Here is a 21663-nt window from a genome sequence, read left to right on the forward strand (position 1 = left end):
GCCCTTGAGATGTGTACCAGTGCAGGAACACCGGCGGAGCTGAGTTACCTCACCCACAGGAAGCGGGTGCACAGGGTCGAGGTAGTGTCGGGTTTCGTCACGCTGGTCGATGGGGCTTGGAGCTGAAGATGCTGCAGGCGGCTCGAGGTGAAGAGTTCCGGTGGATCCAAGGGGGAATCTGAAGATGTGAAGACCTGAAAGCAGAGGGGACAATGTTCAAAGTCACTAGCCAGTGACTACCGTGGAACCAGATTGGAACCAGGCGATGTCGGGTGCAAACAGGCGTTGAGGTGTAGCTTCTCTCTGCAGCCACGTGGACACCGGGGGTTGAGGACGTCCAGGAGTCGGTCACGAGCTGTCCCACGCAGGCTTCTAGCTGTTGGCGGTGTCGGCGACCTGATCATAGCAAACAGGCCTTGGCTAATGCAAGCCACGCAGGAATCGAAAGATGCCTAACACTCGGACCAGCAAGGTCAGAGCGAGTGCTCCTTTTCACAGGAGCTTGGGCAAGTCTGGAGCAACCAGACCCGTGGTGTAGTTTGTCGGTTTCGTCGCCAAGATGGCCGCTGACCACGTGGCTAGTGGCCGGGATGGCGCGTCGAGTGGCACAATGCAAAAGGGCCCCACGCAGATCGTGGAGATGCTGGGGGGCTGATCTTCGGTGCAAGGGCTGCTCGGTGGTGGGGGTTCTCAGTCCCCAAAGCACAACGTCGAGGATGCCTCGTTGCTGCGCAGTCAGCTTTTCGAGTGTCTTCCAAGATGTCCGGTCCCACGTCACTCGGTGCCTCCATGGGTCCCTTCTTGGCAGGGACTGTGGATCGGGCTCTGAGAAGTCTGAGAGTCTGGGTCTTGTCAGACTCTGGGCTCGGGCTCCAGCGGGAGGCGGCGGCAAAGCAGACGTCGAGTTGCTGGTTGGTGCCTGTGTTCACAGGGTGGCCACTCCTAGGCCACAAGGGAGATTCTCTTCAGTCTTCTGAGCAGCAGAATGTCGAAGTCCAGTCTTCTTCTTTATTTCAAGTTGATTCAGGATGATCTGCTGTGCAATGGCACTGCTCCCACTCTTATTCCCAATCTGAGGGGTGGATCACCTACTAGGTCCCTCCTCTGGGAGGAACCAGGAAGGGGGGCGGTTACACCCCCTTTCCTTTCTCGAGCTCCTCGCCAGGCCTGGGTCTGGAAAGTCCCAGGACCGGTTTGGACTGGCTTATGCATGGGGACACCTTGTGTGCCCCGGGCATGTCTCAATCTATTCAGCCCTGTCCTACCCAATACACAAAACCCTGTCTGGGGTGGTGCTCGCACCTCCCAAGGCAGGAAACCCTTTGTCCAGGCCACCATCTGCCGAGTTTCGGTCAGCAGCAGGAGGCCAGACTCGTGTCTGTGGTGGCAGCATCCATTTTGTGATGCTGAGGCTCTGGTTAACTTTAACCGGGGTTAAGGCTACACACATGTCGTGTCCCTCTAGAAGGGTGGAATGCTATCCCCGTCGACAGAACTGTTGAGGGGATAGTATTCCAATTCGTATGACACCTTACTCGACATGTTTTGATAAAGCCAAACCAAAGATAGCATATAACCGCGAGGATTATAATGCACTTAAGAGTATATGGTATGGCAATATCCCGGAACAGCTTAGGGAGTGGTTCCCGACAGCTGCAGACAGGCTCAGCTCATGCTAGAGCACCATCTCACATATTTCCAAGCACTCTGCCTCCAGGATTGAAGAGGCCTTCCATAGGAGTGGCTGATAGGAACATATGTGTCCAGTTTAAGGTTAGATATAGGGATACTATATCTAAGTAAGAGGTGATTACACCAACTTACCCCAGCTGAGTGATCAGCCAGTTGTGTCAAATGTGGAGGCCAGGCCAGGGGTGGCACAATACATGCTGCAGCCCCTGGTAGGCCTTGGATGCACCTATGCCCTGGGTACCTAGGGTACACTGTTACAGGGGCCAATAAGGTGAACCAGTTCCAATTGTGTATGCACCTAAGGTACATGGAGTCCATTTTAAGGAGAGAGCAATCAGCCTGGGGCCCTGAATAGCAGGATCCAAGGCCAACTATGTCAAAAACCAGCTAAACACCAGGCAAAAAGTTTGGGAGTAACCATAGTCAGATATCCACCTTCCTACAGTCGGTGTATTGGCTTTAAATAAAAAGATTTAACACTAACTGTAACGCTACTTTAACTTTAGTTTTTTTCTGTGAATTATTATTGTTTTTTTAAACCAAAACACATCTTTTTATCGCACCTAACTATAATATTACTTTAAACTTTGGTACTTTCAGAGAAGTTATAAAAAATTTTTTAACATAAAGCTATATTTTATTACCATATGTAAAGCCAACCCTGTGCATGGTCTTTAGCTGTGCGTGGCGGGGGATTGTCCGCAGGGCTTGGCCACAGGCAGCAACCCTGCTGTAGTATCCTGCATATTTAATGTAAGGTGTTTTACCTTCCCTGCTCAGCCAGTGTCTGACCCATTGGAATGTTGGAGTCTGACGATGCCTCGGAATGTTGGGACTGTGAGAGGCAGAGTGACAGTTGGTCATGGGCTGAGCATCTGACAAGCAGCTCCTGGTGGGGCTCTGATCTACCACATAACTACATAATGTCCTGTACCTTTCTACGTTATCTTCATGGAATAAAGAATCTGGAAATACTACCTTCCTGAATAGACCTTCATCACTACACCTGCATTGCGCACAGCCTTTTGTCACGTGTGGTATGTGGTTGACTGCAAGGCCCTGTTTCTACATCCCCATGGGCAGGCAACCGCAACCTTTGCACATACTTTGGCCATGTGCAGTGGGGGGTTGGCCACAGGGCTTGGTGTGCCGCCAGACCACTAGCAGGCCGCCAACCCCACACTGCGAACAGTCTTTGGCATGCAGGGTGTAGGGATGGTCTTTGGGCCCTGGGGAACCCATCCCCCGGGGCCAAAACATATATATTAAGGGGAGAGGGGCATGAAGCACCCTCCCCAACCCTTACAATTGATAGTGGCGGATGGCACACATCCCCCCTCCCCTCACAATAAAACAGGGAATGAAGGCATGCATCCCCCCTTCCGAAGCCTAAATAGGCCCCATGAACCACATCACCTGGGGAGAAATAAATAATATGGGAGGTGGGCCAGGAGGCTCTCCTTTCCAAGCCTTCTTGATCCCGGGGGACTGCAGTCCCCTGCATCAAATTCAAAAGGGGAGCGGCGTGCAGCCTTCCTCTCCTAGACTTATTAGGCTGCGGGACCACTTCCCCCGGGCAAAACAGAATAAAAAGGGGGAACTAGGCCCCCCCCTCCTTGAGCCTTATTAGGCCCCAGGGATCCCATCCCTGGGGATGTTTTCATTTAAAAAGGGAGGGGGCTGCATGGCCACTTCTTCCTGAGCCTGACCCCATACCCCAGAGACAAAGCCAGCCCCCTTCCCTGAGTCTTATTAAGCCCTGGGACCTCATCCCCTGGGGCACTGTCTTATTTAAAAGGGGAAGAGGGCCACTTGAGCCCCCTCCCCAAGCATTATTATGCCCCAGGGACCTCATCCCCGAGGACATTCATGAAAAAAGGAGGGAGGCTGCTTGGCCACCCTCCCTGAGCCTTATCACACCTTGGGACCCCACCCACCATGCTCCTCTCTTTTTTTGTGTAAACCGTGGATTTAGAGGTGGGCTGTTTAACTACAACATTACCAGATTGGAGTGGTGTACCGTGCCGGTTCGAAGAACCCTGATGATTTACTGTTCCGCCACCCCGAAACCCCAGAATACCAAAACATCAGTGAAGACGTGGAATAATATGTCCGAAATGTTTCCACAGCCGCCTGCCCCGAGCCCAATACTTAGAGGATATCAAAGAGGCAACAGAATCTGACCCCGCCTTCATGCAAATACAGGCAGTGATCATAAGTGGCAGCTGGCGAGACTTCCTCAGTGATTCCATCGACTGGTCAGGAGAAGACACAGAGGACCAGGTGAAAATGTGGAGGGTATGGGATGAGTTCAGTACCATCCCACACGGAATACTCTTCCGTGGAGACCACACTGTGATTCCGAAGACACTGAGGCACCAAGTGAAAGAGATAGTCCACGGAGGGCACCAGGAAGCCACAAAAATGAAGGTGAGGATGCAGAAGAAGATATGGTTCCCTGGCCTTGAGGATCTAGTGGAAGAACTTGTGTGGAGATGCCCCGCATGCCAGATATGGGCACACCAGAAAGAACCACGCCAGTGATCAAGGAGGACGCCTGCACCACTCCATGGACGGAGGACCCTCGTCCTCATGGACGCATACTCGAAGTACCCTGTAGTGGAGGTAATCAAGTCACCAGCCTTCGTGCAAGTGGCCCCAGTCCTTAAAAAGACATTCGTCATCTTCGGCCCGCCAAGTGAAATCAAAAGCTATAATAGACCGCCATTCCATGGTGCAGAATTTCGGGACTTCCTTGACCAACTGGGAATACACCACCGCTGCATTACACCCCAGTGGCCGCAGGCCAACGGGGAAGTCGAAAGATTCATGTGCACCATGAACAAGTCTCTGTGCATTGCTACTGCCAAACAGGCTAACCCCGAATGCCATCTACAATCATTTCAGAGAGAGTATTGAAGTACCCCTCATTGTACAACTAACCAAGCACCATGGGCCCTGATGTTCAATGGGCCCCGTCGAGACACCATCCCCACCTTCCTAGGATGACCGCCGCCACCGTACAACAGTCAAAGCACCCAAGAACATCGTGAGAGGGGCAATGCCCTTGCCAGTCGGAGCCGGAGGGCAAAGGAGTGCACCCTCCAACTTGGGACAAGGTAATCATTAGAGATCGGAAGCCCAGGTGGAAGTTCAAGATATTGTTTGAGCCTGGAACATGGATCGTTGTCAGAAGTGAGGGGACCATGGTAAGAGTTGTGAAAGGTCTAGAAGTCATAGCTAGAAACATCTTGTGGTTCAAAAGAATTGAGAACAAACCATTCGCCTCTCCTCAAGACTCACGTGAAGACAACACCAACTGGCTGGAAAGAGATGGGATCAGCCCCGGATCCAGCGTGTCCGAATTCCGGGGCCCACGAAACTCTGAGGGAAACCAGCAAGATGACCTGCAAAATACCCCTCCGGTATGTGACCTGCCTGCCCGGAGTCAACCCCACCAATACAACCTCCGGCCTTATCTGCAGCCCAGTCAGCGACTCATGGACTATGCCTGTCATGTGAACTGAACTCTAGTCAATGAAGAACTGAGTTGGGGAGGGATGTAGTAGGTTAAGAGTCCTGCTATGCTGCGATTGCCAACTGGATGTTACCGCACAACATTCTCTGGCCAGGCATGGCCAGAGAGGATTAAATAGAAGGGGGTGGACCACTCGAGGTCACACCCTGATACCAGTAATTGGTGTACGCGTCATGTGTTCCGTTCCGAGACCGACACAGGCCTCACAACAGTTAAGACCCTATTTCAATAGGAAAAACACTTTTTGACTTCCATGCATCTTTGGCACCGTTTGACGAACCTTCATGAAATTTCCCATAAAAGTGCTCCAATGATTCTAGTTGTGCATGGAAAGTTTTGGGCGATCCATCACGCGGGGCCAGAGAAAAAGAAGAGGTAAAAAAAGTGTTTCCCTTGTTAATTCCCATAGACTCTTTAGACACACCTGCAGCCCGAACTGCTGGAGGATTTAAACCATATTTGGCAGAAATATATATGTTTTTTCCGCAGATCTAATTTTTTGGTATTTGGTGTAAATCCGTTCAGTAGTTTTCGAGAAATTAAAAGAAATCCAAATTTGAAATCTAAGAACCTCAAAGCCTTCGCAAATAATGACGAGCTTGTGCAGAGATCTGCAGAGCTCTGATTGGCAGCCAACACTCCAACCAGGAAGTTTGTCACATGTACATCCCTACCCCTGTGCCGCCCTCGCCCTGCCCCACTGCGCTTACCTGCATGGGCCACCACTGGGAGGAGTCAAAGTTGTGGTGAGATGAAGCAAAATTTGTAGAATTATTGGGTTGGAAGATCATGACAATAATGACAGTTATTTTCATGACTAAAATGAGCAAGTTGTTTTTATTACATATATGCTTAGAAGAGGTGTCATAAATAATTAAAGGCAACTGGTCCGATTTCACTGAAGGTTTTATAAGTAGCTTTCAGTATCATTATATATGACATTTCTATGTTTGCAGTGTTATTCTATGGGAGATTTGCATAATCATGTATGATAGACACTCTTTCGCTAGTAGTTAAACATCAATCAATCAATCAAGTAGGATTTGTATAGCGCAGCTTGTCTCCTGAGAGGGTATCCAGGAGCTTGCAGTGGGTCTCAGTTGAAAAGACAGGTCTTGAGCCCCTTCTTGAAGTTGGTTACTGAGGGCAAGGTGGGGAAGAGGAGGGTGCTCCAGGCTTTGGCAGCGAGATGGTAGAAGGAACTTCCTCTGGCCTAGCAGCAGCCAATGCGAGGGATCTGCAGGGGTGAAGTATGTGGAGCGGAGGTTCCCGGAGGGCCTTTGGAAGCGCAGGCAGTGGTTGAAGCAGGTGGTCCTTGGCCGTTGAGGGTTTAGCAAAATTATATCGTCAGCATATTGAAGATATTTAAGATGAACATCAGCAACTTTCCTAGGGTAAGCATTAACATATTCTGAAGTAGATCTGACATAAACAAGATTAAAAAGGCAGAGGGGAAGTACACAGCCTTGTTTAAGACCATTACAAGTTTTGATTTTCCGGGACAAACTAAAGCCATCTCCTAGCTTAACCTTAACCCAAGCATTTGTATACAGGAGTATTATAGAATCAAACAACATTTTGGGAATATCCCATCCTGCAAGGTTTTGCCATAATAATAGTCATGGCACTGAATGAAATGCAGCGATTAAATATATAAAACAGATATATAACTTTTGTTTTTTAAAACAGCCAGCTCTGGCAATAAAGTAAGGGTAAATAAATTAATAATTGTACATTGACCCTTAAGAAATCCTGACTGGTTAATAAGGATTATTTCCTGTGATGTTTCCCAATCTTCCAAATCAGTCAATCGGTAAGTCAAAACCTTAGCTTCTACATCAATTAAAGCAATTAACTGATAATTGGAAGAATTATCTGCTGGGCCGCTTTTAAAAACTGGCTGTGCAATACTTCCTTGCCAAAACTCTGGAACAATATTCAATGCTAATACCTCATTGAACACAGAAGTCAACACCTCTGCCCACATATGAGCATTGGCACGGAACATAGTGTTAGGGGGCCTATTTGGATCAGGAACCCCATTCACTAATCTGGCACAAAAGGTTAACTGCTTCTGTAGTGCTTAGCAATCCCAAATATGGCGCTGGATTTGGGCTGCTCCCTATCTCTACAGGTGACTCACTACATTTCAGATGGTAGTGACTCAGATCAGAGCAATTTGTGTTAGCAACACTAGAGCCATACAGGTTAGTAATAAACCTCACCCATACCTCCTCCATATTGGTAACACTATAGGCCCTATTACTTCCCCTTTCCAATTCATTAATGGCATCCCAACATGCTTTCTCATTATTGAACTCAGTAGCATTTAATAACCTATGCCATAGCACTGCTTGATAACATGATTTCGCCAACCAAACCTTTTCTATATGACCTTAGTTTATCATTGAAAGCATGATAAGATGGCCAATATCGATGGTTGAAAACTTTACTCGTAGCCCTATTAGGTGACTGTTTCAATTTATAACTTAGATGAGTACTAATGTGCTAGTAGTGGATTTCAAGGAATTCGCTTTTGCTGGCTGCCGAGCGATATATTTCTTGACTGGTGATGAAGTGATATAATTCTCCTCCCAATAAACCTAGGTCACAGTAATTAATCAAACATTTCTGCTTGCTTTTCGAGTGCCACTCCAGCCATTTCAGATTAAATGTAGAATGGGCAATATGTTCAATGAAGCACGCTGGTTTTAGGGCTACAGATTATTGGTAGATACAAAGTTAATGTCTGAGGATTGTGATCACTTTGGACTCTTGAAATGACCTTATCGTCAACAATTTTTAGGCCCAACTGAAACAAACATATAATCAATATTTGAACCATATTTCGATCGTTTAAAAATTGGACCTTCTCTTGATTTACACAAAGAGGATTCATTTAACATAGCTAGACCAAGCTGCTGAAGGTTATCACGGCACATTTTAGCAGTACCATTTCTTTACCCGTCTGAGGATTTTAATGCAACCTGATGTTTATTAAAATCATCAGAAATTATTAAACTGGCCAGTGAATTTCGGAATGCTAACAATTTTATAATATCCCACAAGCGACCTATGGCCCTGCTCGCAGGCAGGTCGCTCCCCACGCTGCTGCACGGCTCTGCCTGCATTGTTTTTGCCTAATCTTGTATTTTTCCCCTGTACCTAACTTGCTTTCTTGCCCAGACTTGTTTTTATTCCCCTGTGCCCGTACTTGCTTTCTTGCCCAGACTTGTTCTTATTCTACTGTGCCTGTACTTGCTTTCTTGCCCAGACTTGTTTTTATTCACCTGTGCCTAACTTGCTCTCTTGCCCAGACTTGTTTTTATTCCTCTGTGCCTGTACTTGTTTTCTTGCCTAAACTTGTTTTTCCTTCCTGTGCCCAGTTCTCCCGCGGCCCCCGCCCGTTATTCCCGCCGCTGCTTCCTCGCGGCTCACCCACCTGCAATCTCATTCGCCGCCCCGCTCCCGCCTCCCAAATGCTCCTCCCTCCCACATCCCCTCATATGGAACCCGCTACGGGGCCGCTATGCGGCCCCGCTCAGCGGGGGCACCACTGGCGTGCCGCTGGCGCAGCTAAGGCAAGCCCGTCTGCACCTGTCCGCACCTGGACCTTGCCCAGCACCAGAACCCCTGGCCCCCGCGCCCCCCACCGCACCCGACCCAGACTCAGCTACGACGCCGACTCCCTCTGCGCTCTCAACACCGGCTGAGACCAACGCTGCAACCAGGCCACCCCGAAACACACCTACTGACCCTTCTCCTGCCGCAGCTGCAGATTCACCTGCGACAGAACCATCAAACCACCAAGAACCAGACCCAACTACCTCCGCTGCATACTCCTCAACACCCGCTCCGCAGGCAAACACGCCATCGAGCTCTGGGACCTGCTCGGCACCACAGGCCCGGACGTAGCCTTCCTGACCGAGACGTGGTGGAACGACTCTTCTGCACCAGACATCGCCGTGGCCGTCCGAGACAGATACAAGATCACCCACAAGGACCGCGCCAACGGCATCGGAGGAGGAATAGCCATCGTCCACAAGTCCACCCTCAAGGTCACCACCCACGCAGACGACTCCCTCAACACCGCCGAACACCTATACTTCCGGATCCACACCGACCCCAACACCACCCTCAGAGGAACTCTCATCTGCAGACCCCCCGGACCCCAGGCCCGCTTCAGCGACTCCATCGCCGACCTCGCCAGCACCCACGCACTCGCCTCCATGGACTACATCCTCCTCGGGGACCTGAACTTCCACCTCGAGAACAACGACGACGCCAACTCCTCCACGCTGATCGACAACCTCGCCAACCTCGGCCTCAGACAACTTGTCACCGTGCCCACACACGCCGCCGGCCACACGCTGGATGCCATCTTCTCCACAAGCACCCACGTCACCTTCGACCACACAACCGAACCCAACTGGACCGACCACCGCTGCATTCACTTCACCTTCAAAAAACCAACCACGCACCATCGCACCCAACAGCTGTCTCGCCGCTGCTGGTGCAAAGTCACCGAAGATCAGCTGATCACCACCCTCTCCAAGAACCCACCCACCGACCCCACCAACCCAGACGCCACAGTCCGCACCCTCAGACAGTGGATCAACGACTGTGACAACACCCTCGCCCCACTGAAAAAACCCTCCAACAACCACGCCAGCAAGAGAGCCACCTGGTTCACCGACGAGCTCCTGGCCTCCAAGCGCGCACACCGGAAACTGGAGAAGAAATGGCTCCACGAACGCACACCGGACAACAACGCAGCCCTCAAGGACGCCACCTGCAGACACCACCACCTCATCAGATCAGCTAAGAGACCCTACTTCAAAAACCGCTTGTATAACAACGCACACGACAGCAAAGAGCTCTTCCGCATTGTAAAAGAACTCTCCAACCCCAGCGCCAACACCAACGACATCCCGCCCTCACAGGAACTGTGCGACTCACTGGCCATCTTCTTCGACTGCAAGATCGCCGACATCCACGAAAGCTTCAACACCACGACCGACCCGATCATGCCAGACTCCACCCCTCTGCCGAACACCAACAGCACCAACCGCCTGACCTCCTGGTCGAACGTCAGCGACGTCGAGACACGCAAGGTCATGAACTCCATCCACTCAGGATCACCGACAGACCCATGCCCACAAAACATATTTTGTGGGCATGGGCAAGGCAGACGCAGCCATCGCACCCCAACTACGGCAGATCATCAACATCTCCTTCAAAACAGCGACATTCCCGGAAAGCTGGAAGCACGCCGAAATCAACGCCCTCCTCAAAAAGCCCAAGGCGGACCCCAAGGACCTCAAGAACTTCCGGCCCATCTCCCTTCTCCCATTCACGGTGAAGGTCATCGAGAAAAACGTCAACATGCAACTGACCCGCCAACTTCGAAGACAACAACATCCTGGACCCGTCCCAATCCGGTTTCAGACGAAACCACAGCACCGAGACAGCCCTCATCGCCGCCACAGACGACATCAGGTGCCAATTAGACAACGGCGAAACATCTGCCCTCATCCTCCTGGACCAATCGGCCGCCTTCAACACGGTCTGCCATTGCACTCAAAAACACGCCTCCAAGAAGCCGGTATCCAAGAGAAGGCCCTTGACTGGACCACATCCTTCCTCTCTGACAGATCCCAGAGCATCCGCCTCCCACCTTTCCGATCCGAAGCCACCAACATCATCTGCGGCATCCCGCAGGGCTCCTCCCTCAGCCCGACGCTGTTCAACATCTACATGGCCCCCCTCGCACAAGTGGCCCGCCATCACAACCTCAACATCCTCTCCTACGCTGATGACACTCAGCCCATCCTCTCCCTCACCAAGGACCCATGCACAGTCAAAACCAACATCCACGACGGAATGAAGGCCATCGCCGACTGGATGAGGAGCAGCCGTCTGAAACTGAACTCAGACAAGACGGAGGTCCTCATCCTCGGACCCAACCCCTCAGCCTGGGACGATTCCTGCTGGCCAACCACTCTGGGGACAGCACCGAAACCCACCGACCACCGACCACGCACACAATCTTGGATTCATCCTCGACTCCTCCCTCTCTATGTCCAAACAGGTCAACGCCATCTCCTCCTCCTGCTACAACACCCTCTGCATGCTCCGCAGGATCTACAAGTGGATCCCGAACCGTCAGCAGCAGGCTAGACTATGGCAACGCACTCTACGCTGGAATACCAGCCAAACACCTACGACGACTACAGCGCATCCAAAATGCCTCAGCCAGACTGATCATCAACGTCCCCCGCCGCAGCCACATCACCCCCCCACCTGAGAAACCTACACTGTCGACAAGAGGATCACCTTCAAACTCCTCACCCATGCACACAAAGCACTCCACAACGCCGGACCAGCCTACCTGAACAGCAGACTCAGCTCGCCCTCGCCGCCGTACCCTGCATCCAACAAACAACCTCAGGCGGCAGATCCTTCTCCTACCTCGCCGCCAAGGCCTGGAACACCCTTCCTACCCACCTACGGCAGACCGAAGAACTACTCGCCTTCAGAAGACTCCTCAAGACCTGGCTCTTCGAACAGTAGCGAACCTTCTACCCCCCCCAGCCCCCCTCCCCCCTCAGCGCCTTCAGACCCTCACGGGTAAATAGCGTGCTCTACAAATAGATTGATTGATTGAAGGTAAACAACTGAATTATCGTATTACTTTTCCTCGTACTTAGGTAAACATTCAGTATTATCATCATATATATAGATCAAACTGTAATAAAGCACCTTGCATCTATGCCAACTAAAAGTCAATTACTTCTGCTTTTACACTCAACTCAGTTGTAATATGAAATTAAAGACTGCTCTTTGTGCGACCTTGGTTAATAGCGCGTATTAATGAGAGATTAAATGATATCTGAAGATTTTTGTTATTTGCGAGAATGTACTTACACAAACGTAGGTACATCATATTTATTCAAGAACTAAAGATCTGCAGAATTTAATGAATTATTTATTTGATCACCCATCATAGGCCCCTGACCTGACCCACTAGGATTACATTTTTGTGGAATTAGTGTTGGTTGTGAATCAGAATATTAACCAATCGCCTGAGTTAAAGGGCTAAATAAATCCATACAAATCCAGGTCTTCAAATTAATACTATGACTAAAGCTCAAGCAAAATTGTGCTGGCAGAAGAGGCAAAGTTGGGCGTATTGGGCCCTCAGGCGCAGGTATGGGGATGGGCACAGGTATGGGCACTGGCAAGAAGCAGTGAAATACAGGCACGCAAAGCACAGGCACGGGAACAATAAATAGGCGTCTCAGGCCCATCAGTCCAAACAGAACCCAGTTACCTGGCTTCCTTAGACCTTGGAAGGGCAGAAACGCCCGCCAACTGTCAGTCACTTTGACCTGCCCTTCTATCCAGTCCAGTGGCGTCCGCTCCTCTCCACTCCTCTCTACCACTCTCCGACTGGGCGAAGGCTGCCACAAACAGGGACCTGGGCAACCATCCTCCACAAGTCGGATGTGAGCAGCTCAGAGTTGCAGAGCACAGATGTTAGAAATAGGATTTCTGGTTGGCTAGGGCTTGCGCCTACGCCATGCAGAAACCACCACTCTAGTCAGGGCAAGGGAGTTACACGCTGAAGATAAACCAGGCTCACCCTCTTGGTAGCTTGGCACGAGCAGTCAGGCTTATCCCAGAGGCAATGTGTAAAGCGTTTGCGCAACACACACACACAGCAGCAACACACTAGGCACACCACAAAAGAAACTCCACACAAGGTAATATAAAAAAGTGCCTTTGCTTTATCCAAAACACATTAGAATCATAATCACACATATACACTGTGCCAATTGGCACCAGGTCATAATTTGCAGGGGATTATATACATGACAGGGCCAATCAGGCCACTGTCAGAACCTTTAGAAAGCACTAATAGCACATATAAAACACAATCAGTGTCTACTGGTAAAATACTGTACTTAGCATTATCATCTGCAACATAAACACAATATGCCTGCATCACATTAGGCTTAAACACATTAAGCATAAATACAATTAGGAGGGCACCTTAGTGACACTCCCCAGGTGCATAAATCACCTTCCCTTAAGGCCTTGCACCCTCCTGGTACACACAGGTACCAAACCTGACCCCAGGCCAACCAGCCTTCCACTGGGGCTCAAATTCCCTTTGTCCCAAATGTCAGCGCTCTACAGTAGGGCTTTTCACTGGCCCTCTTGCTGCCAATGCAGCGAAAACACTGTGCAGAATGTGCTGGGGGCGTGGGGTGCAACTCACCACCTCCTCATCTTGAAGCATAAGGAAATGCCCCCGTTGCAGCTGCCTGCGCTCTCGCAGTGCGACTGGGAAATAGCCTTGGCACTGCAGTGCCTCTGGAGCCCAACTCGGGAACTCCTTGAACAATGCCCCCTCATTGTAACTGCCCAATGTCAGGGCGGTGCAGCTGTAGAAAGGCCAAACGGGCACTGACACCAACTGTGCCTCTTAGGTCGCACTCCAGGACTCAGCCAAATCAAGGTGCCTCCTTTGTGGTGGCTGCCCGCACTCTGGCGGCGCAGCTATGCTCTCCTCACAAACCATGCACCTAACGAGAGCCAACACAGCTTCGCGCTCAGCCCCCACTCACCGGGGGCTCTGCTGGACTCCTCTGTGGTCTCAGGGGGAAGGCAGAACAGGCATCAACAATGTGCCTCTACTGGCCCTTCTCCTGGGGCCTCTTGGGTCCCGCCTATCTCTATTGAGGCAGAAAGGGCTCCCGACTCTTTGGGGACACGCAGTGCTTCTCCTCCGGCCATGCTGCAGTTAGCAGCCTCGGCCGCCTTCTTCTGTTTGCCAGCCCAGATTCAAGCAGCAGGCGACTGGCTTCTGGGTCGCTGCTCATCTCTGCCGCAGCTTCACTTCTTGAATCCACAGTGCGGGGTAAGCTCCCGTCACTTGAGGCTGACAATTGCGGGGTGAGCTCCTGCCAACAGGAGCACACCAACAGCGGGGTAGGCTCCCGCTTTCAGCAACACAAAAACTGCGGGTTGGGCTCTGGCATCCAAGGCATCAGTGCAGGGGAACTCCCACGTCTGGATTCCCTCAAAATATGTCGCAGCTCAGCGCTGCGAAGTCCCAGCACTCTCCCCATCCTGGGAGAGATATATATATAGCACTCACAGGGCGCTCAGGCAAAGTTTCAGGGGCACAAGGCTGGGCCCAGGCAGGCCAGCCAGCTCACAGGGCCCTCCAGCAGGGAGGCAGTCCCTCGTGGCGGTTCCTCCTGGGGCCCAGCAGCAGCAAGTCCCCCTCCAAGTCACAAGGAAGTACAAAAACATGGGGTCAAAGCTCCACTATATATACACCACATTTCTCTTTGTCTGCCCTGGCACAGGGCTTGGGGGAACCAGTCTCAACTTGTTCTGGGGGGTATTGGAACACTTACAGGGTTCCTCTTCCCCTTTGTCAGGTGGGGGCTTGGTCATCAGACCACCACAGGGGAGTGGAGCCAGCATTCTCCCAGGCAGCCACAGACCTATTCAGGGTCAGGGGACCACTCCTCCCACTACTCCAAATGTAGATCCCCTATTCAGCCTAGTGCTGACTCACCCTGCCCTCTCTGGAGCCACACACACCTCACCAGCCCCTGTCACTCTAGAGCCAGACATGCAATAGACATCAGGCAGGTAGATACACAGCACACAGAAATTCCTACTCCTAAAAGTGTCATTTCTAAAATAGTGAAAATAAATCCGCACACGCCATTGCGCTGCATTTATTATTACTATTCCAAACATACCAAACCTGACCACGCTGCTCCTCTCATATCAGGAATTACCACTGAAAAACTTATCATAGAATCCCCAATGCATTTCAATAAGATGGCAGCCTCACAGCAGTGAGAAACCAAAACGGCTGTTTGTCACTACCAGGACATGTCACACACTTAAGGCAAATGTCCTACCTTTTACCTACAAGGCACCTAGCCCATAGAGCTAGCGAGGGCCTACCTTAGGGGTGACTGACATGCAGTAAAAAGGGGGTCACAGACATGGCACACACTTTAGGTGTCACGTCACAGCGGCAGTAACACTGCACACAGAGGCCCTGCAATGGTAGAGGGCTGAGACAGGTTTGAAAGGCCACTTTGGTGGGTGGCGCAATCAGCGCTGCAAGCCCACCAGTAGCATTTAATTTACCAGCCCCGGGTACATGAGATACCACATTACTGGGAACTGACAGGTAAATTAAATATGCCAAACAGGTGTAGACCAGTCTTACCATGTTTACCACAGAGAGCACACACACTTTACACTGGACAACAGTGCTGAAGTGCCCAGAGTCCCAGAACACCAACACCATGTCAGAAATAAAGCTAGGAGGAAGGCAGAAAGTTCGGGGATGACCTTGCTAAAAGGGATTAATTAAGCACTGGACATTCCTGCCCCTACACAAATGCATTCAAAGATAGCCACTATGGATGTTCATGTTCCATCCTGGCCATATTTGAGTGGGATGGTAAAACATTGCAAATGCATTCAAAGATGGCCACCATGCATGCATGTGCATCCATGGTGGTCCTCTTCAAATGAATGTGTAATGTTTTAACAAACCCATTAAAAGACGGTTAGCGCGACTGCACGCACATCCAAAGTGGCTGTATAGCACCAAAGAGCACTGGCAAAACCTTTACGTTTTACTGTGGAGATCTACTGGGTGTTCCAATGCTTGTTTGTTATTTAGTGCCATCCATAGGTGGCACCCTATGGCTGCTACATTTTCTTGCCTTATGGAGGTGCCTGTCTTGGCCATTGCAAAAACTGCTTGCCATAATGCAATAAATTAGTAATGCATGGTATGTAGAAATAATGGACTCTCACTGAATAATTGTCATGCGAGTTATATAAATAAAATGCTTCATAAAATCAAAAGTTGTCTAATAATTCCATTCAACCGATTAAATATGCAGAGCCTAAGAGTGTATGTGAATTCTACAGAACCTTTGGCCTCAGCTCAGGCCATAGACGCTCGAATGTGGGTGACAGCAGGCGTCCCTTGTCCATGGTCCAAGAATATTTACATTTGCTCCTTTGCCTAAAGCAGTGCAGCGCCACTGCAGCCCAGCAATGTATATAGTGGCTGCAAAGAACACTTAGGGCCAGATGTAGGTCACCAAATACCGATTTCGGCCATTAGCAACCGGTATTTGGTGATTGAGATATGGGGGTCTGAATTTTAACAAATCAGTAAATTTTCTGATTCGGTAAATTTACCGATTCTGTCAAATACCGAATCGGTAAATTTACCGAATAAGGAAATCTATATGTAGGTGGCACTGGAAACAGTGCCGCAGGCCCCTAGGAATTCGTTATTTATCAGGTAATGCTATTGCTTGGTAAATAACAAATTTCTGTGTACATGCACATCTGTGCATGTACACCTGTGCCATGTGGTACACATACATGCCCTGAGGGCATGTATGTGTGTCACATGGCACACATGCCTGAATCAGGGGTGCAACAAGGTGTCAAAGTGACACCCTGTCCCCCTTGTAAATTCGGTAATTTTACCGAATCGGTATTTACCGATTCGGTAAATGACATTGGTTCCTATGGGCCTCAAGGCCCATAGGAATCAATGGCAATTACCGAATCGGTAAATACCGATTCAGTAATTACCGAATGTTACAGAATCGGTAAAAAAATTGGTAAAAATACCTACATAGCATTTACCGATTTGTAAATACCGAATCGGTAAAATTCGGTATTTTCGAATCGGTAAATGCCATTTACCTACATCGGGCCCATAGTGCGTTGTTGTTTATATTGAGCCAACTTCAGGCTGTGTACGTGAAAGCAGACTCTATTAGCAAGCAATGGCTGTGTGCAACTTTGTGAATCAAGGATAGGCTACCATGGTGCTGTTTTCTGCCACTTATTCACGCTGTCTCACTTTGCACCTTAGCCTAATGTAAATAACAATCATCGTCAAAGCCACCAGGTCTTACTGAATTTGATGTGTGAATGGAATAAGGCAAACATATAAGTCAATGTTGCATCCGTGAGTGACTCAATTGGTTAGTGACAGTGCATGGATGAATGGTGTTGTATCTGCGTAGATGAAAGACCTTATGGGTGGATAGATGGATGACTCCATGCATGAAGGCTGGATGAATGGGTGACAACTTGCATTCTTGAAGGTGTGTTTTTTGTGTGTGAGCATGAATGTTCACCTGTTGAGTAGTTGTACTTATGTATATGGTGATGTGTTTATGTTTATAGAAGCCTGTAGGTGTTTTGTTTTGCTCTATTTCTACATTGTGCATGTGTGCTCGGATATATACTGTGCATGCATACGGGCGTGCAATGCTGTGGCATGTTATTATTATTTATTTACTTTAGTATATGCATATTTTTTAATGCAGTGGTGTAAATGCTCATTTACATAGAAGTCTGCAATGCACTTGCTCAGAGACACCTACAATGCATTTATACATCAAGTCAAGTCAAAATGTATGTTTATTATGACCGTAGTCTTTAAACAAAGCAGTGAGCATAACGCAATATGGGGTGTATACAATAAATTCATATACTTATTTTTTAAAAATTTTGTCAGTTAAAAAGCAATCCTACATTTCATTTTCAAAAATACAAAGTCCAAACTACAAAATACAAACTACCAATAAAAATTACAAATACCTTAAAACTTAGGTATAAAAGTTAAAACCTATTCACTTTCTTACCACCGTAACAATTTCAGTCAGTTAAAATTCATACAGTACTACATATTATTCCTTGGTTCTCTGTGCACTTAGGGCCACCTTTAAAAATTTTCCGAGAGCAATTACAATATCAATGAAGGGTATTTCTGTTAGAAGGCTGGCTGCCTGCAACCTTGTTTTAATTCCATATTTTAGGAAAACCGGGTGCAGCCACAGTTTTCTCTGCTCTATGAGTGACAGACAGTCCAACAGGATATGCGGCAAGTCTCCCTTAGTACCCAACTTACACCTGCAACGGCCTTCTTGATCTAGCATTTTAGTTTTGAGATCTTTGTTTATTATCCACGGGTTAATCCCAATTCGGTACCTCAGGATCTCTTGCCTGAACCCGCGGTTAGGTAATCTATCAAGGTAGGGGAACCAATTTTCGTTGGACCAAGCATTTAGCATATGCGCCACTGATTATTATTATTTATTTACTTTAGTATATGCATATTTTTTAATGCAGTGGTGTAAATGCTCATTTACATAGAAGTCTGCAATGCACTTGCTCAGAGACACCCACAATGCATTTATACATCATCACCATATATTTTGTAAAACAGCCATTTCTACCTTAGCTGTTTCTTTATTAGGGCAGTCCATGACCGTATCATACGAAGTGAACACATATAGTGCTGAATCGTCCCTGACACAGTTTTGGGATGACTGGTAAATTCAGTGATTGAAGAACAGGAAGAGCGCTATTTTACCACGTTAGGCAATGATAAACGGTTGCTTGTCACAGAAACTGTCAGGCATGTGCCGCCTTTGCCTGGAAATATAGGAGTATGTGTTGAAATAAATAACTGTATATAACAAAAATAACTTACAGAAAGCAACATAAACCCATATCTAAAACATAGTAATGGTATATCACAAAACAGAACCAGCACAGTAAATACAGTGCAATATAACAACATCACACAGCTTTAATGCAGCGCAAAACAGAGCAGCACCAAAATGACATAAAATAAATATGCCCAAACTTTCTTGCGCCCTTAATGACCTCAAGAATCCTGCGTTGGTGGTAAAATGTTTTTGTAGCAAGCACTGCTTAGGACATGAAATAGAGCCAGCAAGAAATGTCTTGTCTTCATTTGGCAAAGGAACTGTTTTAATTAGTAGAGCTGGTGTTTCAGAATCTATTTCCAAGAAAAAGGTTGGATATTTTCCAACTTCTGCACTGCACTCTTACAAATTATGCATTATTAATCATTATTTTCTAGTCAACAATGCATTATTAATGTACAAGAGCTAACATCTCTGTTGCAGTAAAATTAGTGTTTGAAAAAATACACTTTTTTAAAAATAGTGTTGGGTTATAGCTTTGTTAGTCTTGTATGGTTTTATACTCACAGAAATGCCACCAAAATCCAGACCTAAACATTTCAATTATTTTGAAGGAACAGGATATCAGAGAAATGTATTTACAATGAAAATGTGAGAGTAACGTGGACGAATTGGTAGTGAACAAATAACAATGATGTAATTGTAGTGCAATACATGATAAACATTTAAAAAGACACACCAATACTTAATTTTTGTTCGTTTTTTAAACTACCTATTTCGAAGTCATAGTTCACGTCACTGTAGTGCACTGCCACTAGTTTACATACCAACTAGCGGTAACGCCAGGTACAAATACTCTTTTTTGCCAACTGTCTTGTTAAGGAACCTTTCTACAGATGTTATAAGTTCTCTCTGTTCTGTCACTAGAGTAAGAATATATTACCCACAGATATCTAATTAACCACTTCACACATAGGACAGCCAATAAAGACTAAGGGGCTGATTACGTGCCGGATTCGCGGTGGTGCAACAGTAGAGGTCCACCATTTGCTGGATTACGTACCAGCAGTGGGCCACCACTTGCGACAGGGAACCACCCTTTCCTGGCGGTGGCGCGGTGGAGGCCCAATGTATCACGATGAGCGGGACTGGCGCAGTCCTGCTGAGCATATTACGAGAACCCTCACTGCCAGCCATTTCATGGCTGGCTCCCTGCCATGCAAAGGCTTCGTCGGAGGAACAAAGGGTGCAGTATAGGCCCCCATTCCTCCCAACCATGGGGATGCATTCATGGGGGCACAACATTGACCGTCTGTCTGCTTGCACCCCCAATTCCAGCACGGCATGGATGTTACCATCCATGCCGTGCTGGAACATTTTTGCTGTTCCCATTTCGGTTCCTGTTTTTCCGGCACCGCGATGGGAAAGGCAAAAGGACTGTCCGCTTGCATGAGTTGAACTTGTAATCAGGTTGGTGGTCCTTGCACGGCTTTGGTGAAGCTGTGCTGGCACAACTGTGCCAAAGTAGTAATCAGGCACTTAGACATGTATTGGAATACTATTGTATCAGCTAGTTGCCTTTCATTGCATTTCCCTTCTTTTTTACGAAGGTTCCTTTGACCATTGAACAAAAGTTCTTCCAATAGTCCCTTCATAAAGCTTATGTGATGTTCTTACACTTTGAACAATTAAAATTCTTAAAGTTGGCAATGTTTGAGACATTAAAAAGATCTCAAAATAAATAAGCACTGGCAAATTCAATTGGGAATTGGCTATCAGCGTTTTTGGGTTTTTTGCCTGCTTGTTTTATATTGTGTTGTTGTGGAAAGTACCAGAACACGGACAAAATATAACAAATGCCTATAAGCAAAAATATTCTTTTAGTTTCAAAAACATTGTGATAGTAGCCTCTGTAATAAAGGAACTACTTTGTGTGTATGTGTGCTGCTTGTTACAGAGCAGAATGGTATCACTTAAAGGAAGTTAGTCAATGGCTGAAGTGGGCTGGCCCACCATCCTGTGCTACATGCTGTAGTAAACAGAAGAAAAATATGCCTGAAACAAGAACACACCAATGGATGAAGAGGGCCGGTTGAAAGCTCTTATAAGTATATAATGCAGATAATGTTACTAAAATCAAAAGGCCTTGTCTAACCCAAGACCTAAAAAGGAAGACAATTTGAAAAACACAAACTTTCCTCATTCTTTTCCATTCTAACATTTGCAATTTCACCTTTTCCTTCTGTCATGCAGTGATGGAGCTGATAGTTTCCCTTCGCAATATTTTTTTTGTGGTTTTACAACATTATCAAGGAAAATAGACAGACTTACGGCTTTTAAGATCCCAGCTGCATCTTGAGGGAGCCAAGCAGGATAGACAACTTCATCGTTGAGAATAGCCTCAAAGAGATCATCTTCATTCTCAGCCTCAAAGGGCGCATGACCACACAGCATTTCGAACAGCAGCACCCCCATGGCCCACCAGTCCACTGTTGCACCATAATGCATCTCCTTCAGAATCTGTATGGGCAGAAATGCAGCTTTACTATTTTGCATAAGGTAATATTACAGATTGGTTAACTAAAAACGTAGTGATAATTATCAGACAAAGCAAAGTGTATGGGTAAAACATATTTACCTCTTAGGTATGCTTATTTCCTGATTTTGTCTTTATAAAATATGCTCTTTCATCAAGAGAGAATAAATGTGCTCACCTTACTTATTAGTAAAAAAAAGGGGTGGGGTCATCTTTCAACAGTGGGAGTGACATCACCCCAGGCCAGTCCAGCTGAATTTCCAGATACCATCGCCCACAAGAATGAATAACTTCTGCCTTAACTTGTATATTCTCTCCTTTGTAGATAGAAGTCTGGTTAGTCTTTAACTTCGTGGTTC

General features: G+C 47.8%; 1 protein-coding gene across 1 annotated transcript in view; it reads right to left on the bottom strand.

The window, feature by feature from the left end:
• Positions 1-21663, bottom strand: part of PRKCH (protein kinase C eta) — a 773184-nt gene that overhangs the window by 29568 nt on the left and 721953 nt on the right. The window contains exon 12 of the mRNA XM_086937948.1: positions 21100-21288. Within this exon, the coding sequence (XP_086794074.1) occupies positions 21100-21288 (189 nt within the window). The remainder of the gene's footprint in view (positions 1-21099; positions 21289-21663) is intronic.

Source organism: Lissotriton vulgaris, chromosome 9 (genome assembly GCF_964263255.1).
Source record: "Lissotriton vulgaris chromosome 9, aLisVul1.2, whole genome shotgun sequence".
Taxonomy (NCBI): Eukaryota; Metazoa; Chordata; class Amphibia; order Caudata; family Salamandridae; genus Lissotriton; species Lissotriton vulgaris.